Source organism: Vollenhovia emeryi, unplaced genomic scaffold (genome assembly GCF_000949405.1).
Source record: "Vollenhovia emeryi isolate VEMERY1.0 unplaced genomic scaffold, V.emery_V1.0 DF939295.1, whole genome shotgun sequence".
In the NCBI taxonomy this organism is placed as follows: domain Eukaryota; kingdom Metazoa; phylum Arthropoda; class Insecta; order Hymenoptera; family Formicidae; genus Vollenhovia; species Vollenhovia emeryi.
Genome location: NW_011967071.1, coordinates 59,353 through 71,333, shown reverse-complemented (window position 1 = coordinate 71,333; position 11,981 = coordinate 59,353). Strand labels below are relative to the sequence as shown.

Below are 11,981 nucleotides of genomic sequence, written 5' to 3'. Positions count from 1 at the left end.
TATAGTGACAAATGATTACTATCACTCTTGAATAGATCATAATATCGCAAACAAATAGCACGGCATTGTGCATAGAAATATAATGGTAAGTCTTATACATTAGTACTTTAAGTATTTCGTCAAAAATTTCGAGTATAAAAATGATAAATATTAATATAATTTATCGCCTATAATTAATTAAGGCACTTTTATGTACAAACGTTTTGATTGTGTCTCGCAGCATTAAAGTTGATTCACAGATCGTTTCTGTAAGGTGTATACAATATATAACAAATTTAAAAACGAGGAAATGATAGAGGAGCATTACTTACGTAGTAGATTATACAATGTATATAGACTCTGGTTTGTACAGGGTGGCTCATTTTAATCAATCCACCCAAATATTTCAAAACGTATAAGTTCCAGGAGAAAACTTTATACCTGTATATAAGAATGTTACAATTTTATCTTTCAAATCTTACACAAACGTACTGTAAAAATTTAATAAAATAGCGTGTCAATGATCGATGATATTAATATAACAAGAATCATTATTTATACTCTATAACACGTTACAGATGTTGTACAGGTTTATATTAATTTTACAGTTTCGTATAAACATAATCATGTCCATAATATAACTAAATTGTACTTATCTTCATGAGCGACCTACACTGGCTAGTGTTTTTTATTTAAAAACAAATATTACAACGTTTCGGCCCTGGATTTGGGCCCTTTTCAAGTGTTCTGAAACGCAAATTACAAATTTGTATACCAGAGCTGAAGGCCTATCATAATGTAACTCTAAATTACATACCTTAGTGAATCACTGCGTCAATTATTCAGTTGTTTGGCCAATACCATTACCATGTGTCAAACTGAGTAAAGACAGGAGAGAGTCAATTAACATGTTCGATAATTTATTTATTAATTTAACGCGACCTCTCGTCAAAATAAACCAGATACAGACAATGTCTAATCAGTTCAGATCCGGACATGATCGTGTCAACATGTGGCATTTTAAATGCACTCACCTTTCTTCTAACAAAGAACAGGAAATCAAATTGACCAATATGTAAGTTTTATCGAACACGTTGGTGGCTCGTTTCATGTTAATTAACTCTCTCCTGTCTTTACTCAGTTTGACACATGGGGTTTGTTTTCTGTTCCTGCACTGGTGAACTAGTGCAGTAAGCTAGAATGAGAAAAAATATGCTTGTCTTACTCCAATTTATTGCACTAGTTCACTAGTGTAGGAACAGAAAACAAGCCTATGGTAATGGTATTGGCCAAACAACTGAATAATTGACGCAGTGATTCACTAAGGTATGTAATTTAGAGTTGCATTATGATAGGCCTTCAGCTCTGGTATACGTAATTTGCGTTTCAGAACACTTGAAAAGGGCCCAAATCCAGGGCCGAAACGTTGTAATATTCGTTTTTAAATAAAAAAACACTAGCCAGTGTAGGTCGCTTAATTTCATGAAGATTTGTTTTTAAATTACTGGCGATATACAATTTACCACTTTATAAATTGTACTTGTTGTGATGTAAATAGCCGAAAAAGTAAATACTTTCTTTCTGGAAGCGCAAAATGTCATTGCTAAAGAGAATTAAAATATTTTCTCTATTGTCCTTATAAAAAATACGATTCCTTGATACAGTTGGCAATATAATGGTAATAATAGCTATATCATAATTCGTGAAATTAATGTAATTAATACGTATACAAATAGCATAATTTTCAAGATTTAAATTTCAAGATTTAAAAAGGATTTAAGGTACTCTGCAATGCCAATTAACAATCGTTCATATAAATACGAGATAAGATGTAACGTATAATATCGAGATTTAATTTGTTTTTAATAAATGTATTTAATAAATCTCCTTATTAAATAAAGATGTTAAATAAAGAGCCATGTATTCTTCACATTTTCTGTTTGTAATCCGAAAGACGAGGTACAGTAATGAGAAGGTCTGCTCAGCGGAAAAGTACTCGCAACAGTAAGTACGATTTTCCGACTTTTGCTATTGATCACAATACACGCGCTCGTGCTCTACAATATCCTGTCGATGTATTGTCGAGAGGATCTTCATCCAGGTCCAGTGAGATCATGCGAAATTCGACTGAGGTATTACATCATAGTGGATTTGGAATTTTGTTACAAATATTGGTCTTTCCTAATTGAAACCTGTAACTGAAACAAATCACGAAGAAATATTAACATTCTGTGTGTGACAGGCATTAAATGTGTAGATATTAAATTGGTAGTTGAAATTCTAACGTAGAATTAATTTTTCATTCACAGAATGATCCACGTTCCAATTGTTTTCTGAGAATCCGTACTTTGTTTTCTTCACATGGATTAGTCTGTATTTTTACGATAGAAATCCTGAGTTCTTCTCCTTTTATTGTAAAATTCTGCAAGTAGGAAAAGTGTCTTCCTTGCGACAACCGTTACTATTCGAAATGTTCGTGAACCCTTGTCGAAGATTTATATCGAAAGAAAACAGTTTCCATCACAATTTTGTGATCCTGGGAGTAAGGGGAGGAAAAAAGATCCCGTTTATCCTCGAGAGATCTTTTGTCCCGTCTCGCTATTGTGTTCCGTCACTGGATCGCGCGGATCCTCGTTTAGCTGTATTGAGAAAGAATTAAATTCGGAAACGCACGGACGAAACGTCGCGGACATCCCGTAGATTCCGGATATATCGTGGGAAAAAAACGCATGTACAAATAATGTGGCAAATTCACATTTTTCTTTTGGAGAAAACATCGGAGGGCAAAGAAGGGACACGAGGATAGGTTTGATACGAGAAAAAAATGTCAGAGATTTCTGCTTTTGATGATACACATTGAATTAAAAAGGCACGGTAAAGAAGGTGATCTGTAATGGCAATATGTAATTAATAATAGATGCAACACAATTCAAAATCCCCGAATTAAAGTTTTAAATATTATATAAAAAATGATATAAATACAATTCATATGGAATTATATAAAATTGTGATCATTAAATTATTGAATATATGTATAAATATTCAATCGTTGACTCTTTAATTGATATCTTTTAAGAAATATATTAAGGAAAAGTACTTAGTGTTAATTAAGTTGTCGAGCAAATTTTATTCATGAAAATTTAATATTAAAAACGAAAATTTACCTATATAAATTTTAAGAAATTCTGTACAACAACGTTTTGTAGACGACGGTGTCTCATAAAGAGTTCGGTGAAGAAATATTTTTTTCTCTATAACTGCAAAGGCGCCGATAAAAAAAGCTTGAAGAAAGCGTGTGTGGTATACATAAGTGGTAAGAGATAAATTAGAGGATCTGCCACGCCTGTACTTTCAAGATCCTAAGAACCGCCGTGAAGTGTTCTTTGGCGAAGTATTCGTTGTCTCCCGGATTCTGGAAATCCTCAAACTTATTTCTTCTTATCTAGCGCACGTCGATGTTGCGTCTCGATAAATGAAAAGAGAGCGGGCGTTTTTTAAACTGCAACTGAATTTCAGCTGCTAAGAAATGTATAGAATTAACTAACATACTTAAAAATATGTAATTGAATTTTCTTGGCAACATCGCGAGAACCCAACATAAATGAATTTAATTAAACTATCGCTGCATATAAAATAAAAAAAATAAAAATAAAAAAATTTTTAGAATATTAAAAAATTATCAAATCACAATAAAATTATAATCCAACTATATAATTATCTAAATAGAAACAAATGCCTGTAATGGTTTTTCGCAATTACCAGAAAAATCGATTTAAAAAAATCGAGAATTTAGCAGTACTGAAATCGGCTCCATGGCAAACCGTCAGTTTAAAGCTGTCGGCTGCCATGCTGGTAATGTTTATTGATAAGATAACCAACATGCGGGTTCCACCAGCATATTGTTCGTTGAATTCTTTGTTCTACGTACTAAATGTCTGCAGAGTAAGTCGAAGGCGGAAAACGACTGTGGCGATTGCCATAAACTTCGTCGCGTGCTTATTGCACAACGCAGTTTGTGCTAGCTTGTTAATAGTCTCCATTATTCGAGTTATATGTTATTTTTAAAACCCAATTCTTTTTTAGGCAAAAGAGAGAGAATATTCTTCTTGATATTTTTAACAAACATAATCAATTTCTGCTAAATGAAAATATTACATTGTTATTTAAAAATTAAGAGACAAATTATCTGCAGAAACGAATCATTCCTTTCTTAATTTAAAATATTGAAAACTTGTTATACATGAAAATTGGAGATATTCGAAATTTCTTGATAAGTGCAAACGAAGCTACGCTTATTCTTCTATTTTCTTTCTTTTTGTCCAGCAAACTTATGGACTTTTTTTTACAGTCAAAGGCCCCTCAAGAAAAATTCTCACGATTACATGGTCGCAGCACGATCGTATCTTATACCATATTTAATCTCTATAATACGTTTCAATTACTAAAGCGAGACGCGGTCATTATTTACTGCAATGTTTAGCCTACAGCTCTTTTTGGCCACCCCTGCCAAGATACTCCCGTGTCTGACGCGAACGTTACGTTACTTCGATTAATTATCTTGATTACCGTCGACTATCTCGCGCTTAATTCGCACGTAACGCATTTCCGTTATCGGTATGCGTTATTCCAAAAAAGAGATTTAATTGGACTGACCGCGGCTCGGGTGAGAAGGGACAGAGGGATCCGGGAACCCCACGGATCCCTCGCGGATTAACGCGGTGTTAAGACTTGGGGGCCTCGTATGCCCCTTGCGGTGCTTGTACCCCGCGCGAGAGGCGAATTAAATGCGAGGAAGAAAACCGGCACAGCGGTCGCACACACCAATATACGTGACCGGGAGCCGAGTAAGGAATTTATTAAATTAATTTGACGCGACGACGCATCTCGTAAACTTCGTAGATGACCTCACTTTATAATTGTCGAGAATTACTTGCTGGCCACTCATTCCAGGCCCTCGCGAGCCTAAAATATGAAGCTCCTTGCTCTCCGCGCTTCTTGTCGTATCGCGAAACGTTTTTATGATAACTGGATTTCCGTCGAGGAAAAATGTCTATGAAAAAGGCGCGACGCGTTTGTTGAGAGAAAGATAGATAAGACTTTATGATAAAATTTGAAAGGTAATTCTCTGGAGAAAGATAAATGTTCATAAATTAAAATTGCTACAATTTCGAGAGGCTTATTATGTAACGTATAACTTTTTATATTTTCATAGAAAAATGTCTCAAAAAAATAAATAAATAAATTTTCTCATGCAACAATGTTGGTGGACTTTGCAACAATTCCGTGCGAGACATTTCACAGTCTATGACTCGACTTTTTTAAATCGTTATGCCGTGTATATGTCAGTGGCAGCGGCAAGTTAGCTTCCGTCGCCCTTTAGTCGATCAACGTATGTGCATCCAGCACTCTATATGTCGGCCTGCATGCACGGCACGTGGGCGCTACGCACGTTTCTAAGGAAACCGCGACTTCTATTTGTGGCACGGCGACTGGCACCGCTCGCCATCTGATTTTTTCCCCCCGCCCAGAATCGAATGCATCGGTTATCGCTACACAACGGTTACCTTTCTTCCCTGAAGAAATATACTTATTAAAAATTTACACGCAGACATTGAAAATACTATACAAGTCTTGTAAAAGTATCTATGAATAACAAAGTAAATAATAAAAAAGTAACATGACTCTAATTCGATTTTCTTCACTATTTACATTTGTCTACGTTACGTACTTAATAAAAAAAATTTCCTAATACAAGTAAATGAACGAAATCGATGAGAGTTAATCTCTTTGTGACACGTTCATTCTGGTCTTTAAACCTTCACACAGATATTTTACACAAATACTGGACGGTATTTATAAGTTGACGTGCTCGTACGGATATCGATTTAAAGTTCTTCCAACATAAGTGGATTTGAAAGAAGTAGCTCGGCTGTGAAGCGAACATATGTCAGATATCCATGGGAATTGATGACCAGCAATTGGAAACTAAGAAGATTGAGGAAGGTCTGGTTGCGAGATATTTCAAGAAGAATATCCAACATATGGCTAGACGTTCCGCCACTTCCGTTCGTGGTTGCACGCTTTTAAGATGACACACCATGATCCACCACCAGCCATGTGTCCCCCAAATTGCATACTGTCGGCCATTAAGGCTGCTCTGACCTTCGATGCACAAATATGACAGAGCAATGAGGCCAAAATTGTAAAAGTAAATTCGCACTTCACCCTTTCTTTCTTATTAAAGCAAAGTCTGGGTATTTAAGGAGGTTCAAGCGCTAATTTTTAATCAATAAACATCCACTTATGTGTCATCGTTTTCTGATCGATTTCACGAATTATTTCATGGAAAAGTTAAATTTCTCTTGAACGCGACGGTTTCTATGTAAGTTTTCACTAAAATATTTTTTAATATTTATTTTACTATTGCGACAGGTTTTTTATTTTTGTCTTACATACAAATATGTTAAATAAGGAAAAATTTAAAAAATTATAAGATTATACGCGCTTTTATACTACTGCTTTATAATTAAATATTTAGTAAACGATACGGTAAAAATTATTCACATTTCTGTTATACATTCTTAGTTTGATTATTCTTTGTATCATGTATATATTATATTATACATTCATCTTTTATTTTGTCAAACGCTCGAACATCCTTAATCACTTTTTATGACTAATTCCGGATATGACATTTTGATAGAAAGTTCTATTTTATTATCCTCGCAAGGGTGAAGTAGAGATAATTGTAAAAATAATAAATGAAAGATTGTTGAATAAAAGGAGCAACATTTTAATGCAATTTTATGCATTACTGAAGCATTATAAAAATTTGATATCCCTTTCGATAGAGAGATGCCCGTTTTTTTACCAGTATAAAGATTCGGTGAAGGAAAGGGTTCTCGATGCGACAAAAAAAAACCGTAGAAGAGACCGTGACATCCAAGTGTCACGTCGGCACGTACTTCGCAAAGTGGTTCGATGCGTAAAGTTTATTTTTGGGCTCGACAGCGACGCAACACGTGTTCGGGACGAAGCGTCGAACACGAGTTTCCACTTGGCGGCATTTCCGCGACGCGGGTATCACGTGCGCATCCTGAACGCATCGAACGTGTAACCCGCGACACCCAAACGAACAACTCTATTGTTATTACATTCGTCTTTTTTACACCGTCGGTCGCGTCAAAATCGAGCAGTCTTTATTAGGCATACGCTCTTTCATCCACTCGAAATCGACAAGAGGATGAAAAATATGCCAGTACAATTTTTCATCGAATAACAATACAATTCTTATGATAAAATAATACGTAATAATATTCAAACGACCCTCGTGATTGTTAAATTATCACTTTCGCGTGTAAAAAGCGTACGCGAGTTTTTCTATAATTCATTGTCGTCGGCCGGACTCCCAGCTTGAACAGACAACTCGAGTTAAACTCGTCGGAACTTACCTATAGTTACACGTGCGTCAGCCGTTGTGTGTGCTGTTGATGGACGAGTCTTCCCTGTTCTTGTTCCCACCAGCTGACGACATCCATGAATTCCCCCGTCTCGGTGATCTCTTGCTTGTAATAGAGGGCTCCGGAGAAGGTTTCCGGGCTAGTCGCGTAGACAGTTGTCGCACCCTCTTCGCTGTCCCCGGCACCGCTGTAGGGTGACAGAATCTGCGGCTCCAGATTCTCCTCGTTTTGAGCGTAATACTCCGAGGGCGGCGAGGCCACCGAATTTGGCGACAGCCTGGAGAAATTCTGTCCGCCGGTTAAAGTTCGCGGTTCCAAGTTTTCTTCATCGCCCGCCGAGGATGCGTAGTAGTCGCGCGGGGATGAAATGGCCGTCCGATTGGGGGATAATCTGCGAGGGAGAAAAAAAGAAGTAAAACAAATATGATTAAAGAAAGGCACACGCTCTCTTTCTTAGCTCTTTATACCTAACTTTATCTACATTATTAAGTTATAATTAATGTGACTGCCCATAATCATTTTATAAAATAGAATAGAAGCGCACGTCTAAATTGTTGCTATCCTTCAACTAGTGTCTCATTTTTATCTAGAATTTACCTGGATAATGTAATTTTCGATTTGGCAGCACCTTCATCTTCTTCCTCATCCAAATGTCCCCTCTCGTCCTCTTCCGCGGCTAGTACATCATCCTCGAGAACGAGTCTCTCGCCGGAGCCGTTATGAGTCGAAGAGATGACGCTGCTGGTTGGAGAAGGCGCGCATTGCGCACCAACGGTAGTCTTCGAATCGTATTCAACGCCATCGGCTTCGGCCAGGAGCCTCTGAAGGCCTCTGATGTACTCCACGGCCATCCTGAGAGTCTCCACCTTCGACAGCTTCTTACCCCTGTCGCCATAACCCGCGGCAATGTGGCTCGGAATGTGTTGTCGCAATGTAGCAAATCCATTGTTCACCTGTTTCACGCGATTTCTCTCCCTGGCATTTCTTCGGGCAACAGCAACGGGGGGCGGTTGTCCGTTCTTGCCGTGCTTCTTCAATCTGGAGGGATCGTACGGGGGTAATACTGTCGTCGAATTCGTTGCGTTACTGCTGCCGCTGTTTTTCGGAACTATCAACGCTGATTGATTACCGATGATATTGTTCTCGTTGTCTTGCAACGTTCGCAGCAACATCAATTGTTCTTGATCGTTGCCGTTTATCTGTACTCTGTTGCAAAACACCGTTACCCCCATGGTCGCCATTGTGCTCGTTTCAACGAGTGCTTTTCGGTGGCACGAATCAGCGTGAGGCCTCAGAACGTGCAAACTATTATCCAAGTTCCGCGATATTGCCCCAAGCTGAAAACAAGTTTATTTCTTTCATAAAATTTGAGTAATTCGCAAGTAATTTTTGTCAAGCGTGTAAGCGAACGGTTTCTCGGTGGAATCGCTCGCTTATCTGTCTCAATTCTGCCTTAACATTGCGAGTCATGTAGCGCGGTCTATCCACCACTGCCACGCATTAACGGTCGGCTAGGTTGTGACAAATTTGCGTGCGTAAATTTACTTCGGGTATAATCTCATCCTTATTGGCTCGCTCCGAGCCAGTGCCTCGAGATAATATACACTGAGAAAAATTTCCATCGGATAAACCAATTAAACAGTGTTTTCGATGGGTAATTTTTCCGATTACGTTTCCCGATTAAATTATGGATACATCCGATGCAATTTATCCGATGCAGTTGCCGATGAAATTTGATTGAAAGACCGATCATATTTTTCATCGGATATATCCGTTTGTTATCATGTAATTGGGTTATCCGATTAAACTTAATCGGACATTTTCCTCAGTGTGTGCATAACTCCATACAGTTAGAGGAAAGTAAAGAATAAACTCAAACGCTATCGCCTGTATTATTATAACATTTCTCTCGCTTCGCATTCCTCATTTCCTCCGGTTCCTAGCCCTACAAGTGACGGAATATTATCTAGAATCTTTATTATTAAATGTATAATCAATTAAATGAATAATAAACAAATCCGACGGCAATAATTGATATAACGGAAATGGAATGAATAACAAATTTTATATCTATGTAAGTTAAAATTCATGTGGTTGAAAATTTATGGATCTCGAATTGGATTTTAAATATTGTAATTTCCGCCATAACGTTGATTAAACGAGTCGCGTTAAAAGACACAGCGGACTCAACCGGTCGATAAGCGACACTAATGTTCGTCGAGGACGAATCTAATTGCCGGGCTTATAAATAAAACGTGTCTTCTTGTCGGAGACAAAGGCAATTATCGATGTGGATCGTTCGGCGATTTAATCAATTCGAATCTAGGCCAAACCTGTCGTGACCGCAATAAAACGTTGTAATTGTTTTATGTCAAATCACAATTTGAATAACTTTTAAATTGTGTGAATAACGATTAAATATTTATTTGCGAAAAACACTAATATATATTTGATTTTCCATTTTATATAAACGTTTATTCTTCCCGCGGGCGGGCGAATCGAGATAAAAATGCGTGAATGTTTTTGCTGTAGCCTTTTACGAGAGCTTATAGCTTCTTCCTTTACTAACTCATGAAGCTGATGACCCAAACCGAGATCTAATTGTCTCGCTGCCGGTCGCAGCTTAAGTAAAGCATGAGGTCACCGTCTATTCTTCTCCACGACGGTCGTCGACTCCTCGGAAACTATTACCGAGATCTTTCAAAACAAATCTGCTTTAACATTAACGGTATATTTTTAACAGGAACGTTTTTTCCCATTTAATATCACAAATTTAATTCTGTGCATACGATTCGCTCTCGACTGAACACTCGTCGCATCGCATTGCGATTTAAAGTGGTTCTTTTTTTTTTAGTGAAACTGAAGTAAAAACCGGCGGACCTGTCAATTGTAAAATTTTACTGTAATTTTAATTTACTTTCAATTCGAAAGTAAATTTACCTGCGCAAGCTGTTACCGTTGTTGTATCAATTGCTATTAAGCGCGCTATAAAAGACATTTTATTTTTAAAGCGAATACTTACCGAAGATCAAGGTGACGCTTGATGAAAATACTCTCCAACGCTCGCCACGGACATAAATCGTTTCGATCTCGCATACAGGACACATTCGATCATCGAACGTTTAAACAGATGAATAATAACAGTATCGTTGTAACAATTTCACTGAAGAACATTGAAGGCATTTAGATTTCAATGCGACCGATTAGCGCACTTTTCTTCTTTCTTTAGAACGTTGATCGATGCACATGCTGCACTCGCGATGGACACAAATATTGAATTACAATTCAGATTTCGACCGCGAACTTGATCTAGCTAACAGCAGTCTGCTATATCATCCGCTGTAGATCATCGAAGCCATCGTGGACATTCAAATAATAGAGATTAATACTGATTTGACGTCCGCACGAACGCGACAGCCCCGTAAGCCGCGTTTGAATTCTTTTGGCACAGTAATATCAATGTAAAACTGTCCGTTATCGGTCCGTCTTGTATTTCATGTTGACGGCACACACACACACGAGGCACACAGTTGAACACGGTATTATTTTTTTATAAAAAAAAATATTTTTGCTGTCCAATACGTACGAGAGGAAGATTCTCTTGGAGCTCATCTACGCGCACTCAGGTAATCCGTTTGATTGAAAATCCTCATTCGTCGCACTCTTCACTCCTCACTTCCAGACGATCCGCGTGGATCATGTGGCGGACAATCTGGTCCACGTTGATTTACGAAACGGCGCGGTAACAGGAACGGAAATATCGAGGGTGCCCTTAAGAGTACAAAGACCCCTGGGACTAGCTGGAAGCTCGGCGTTTGCCGTCACTGGGAGGGAGAGATGTTCACGATCGCGTATCACCAGCACCTCTGTTCGCCGATCATGGTATGCACTACATGGCGTCCGCTTCGAGAATGAGCGCGGACATCGATAGATGGGTTACGTTTCAGCATTTTGCCGTGCCGCGCCGAGTTGGATCTCGCGGGGTTGATGGCGAGAAGGGAGAAGGGCGCCCGCGTGCGCGAGCGGGAGCGAAACCGTGAAAGGGAGGAGAGGAAGAGCGAGAGAGAGAGAGAGAAAGAAAGAAATGGTGGGGATTTTCAGCACGCGCCGCAGCCCCTCGTTTCTTCTCCCCCGGAACTGAAAAAGGGGGACCGTGCGCGCCATATGCCGGGGGAGAGAGAGCGTGTGCCGGTTGTGCCCACTACGTGTGTGGGTCTACGGCCCAGCAATAAATGCGTGGCGCACATCGATGCGTGCGTGCGTGCGTGCGTACCTTGCCCGCAATTACCGCTTCATGTACCGGTGGCGTCGTGGCCGTGGAAGACTGTACGAAAGACAAAGTGATCTTGGTAATCTAATGCGTAATTGAACGGTCGATACGCGATTAAAGGGGCCTGTATTATTATGTGCTTTAGCCTTTATTGCCCTACGATGATACGCGTGCCGCCGACGGAGTAATATTATTAGGCAGTCCTGTTTATATTGTTAGTCTACTTAGCGCCTGTCTCTATCCGGCGTGTTTCTACTCGCGTACAATATATT

General features: G+C 38.8%; 1 protein-coding gene across 2 annotated transcripts; it reads right to left on the bottom strand.

The window, feature by feature from the left end:
* Positions 1–1,443: 1,443 nt before the first annotated feature.
* LOC105558985 (achaete-scute homolog 2-like) lies at positions 1,444–8,795 on the bottom strand. 2 transcript variants are annotated; one of them, XM_012006969.1, is made up of 3 exons: positions 8,037–8,795; positions 7,431–7,830; positions 1,444–3,498 (listed from the first exon to the last, which is right to left on the bottom strand). In XM_012006969.1, the coding sequence occupies exons 1-2, from the start codon at positions 8,678–8,680 to the stop codon at positions 7,437–7,439; spliced, it is 1,038 nt and encodes a 345-aa protein (XP_011862359.1). In that variant the 5' UTR covers positions 8,681–8,795; the 3' UTR covers positions 1,444–3,498; positions 7,431–7,436. The 2 variants fall into 2 exon arrangements, with proteins under 2 accessions (XP_011862359.1, XP_011862360.1); XM_012006970.1 differs by having other exon boundaries at positions 1,444–2,177.
* Between the last annotated feature and the right edge of the window lie 3,186 nt (positions 8,796–11,981).

Bases quoted from the DNA above. Each gene is read 5' to 3' on its own strand.
- LOC105558985 (XM_012006969.1), bottom strand. From the start codon at position 8,680: ATGGCGACCATGGGGGTAACGGTGTTTTGCAACAGAGTACAGATAAAC. The intron at 7,831-8,036 runs GTAAATTCTAGA...TCTCCCTCGCAG, and splicing joins TCGAAAATTACATTATCCAG to ATTATCCCCCAATCGGACGG.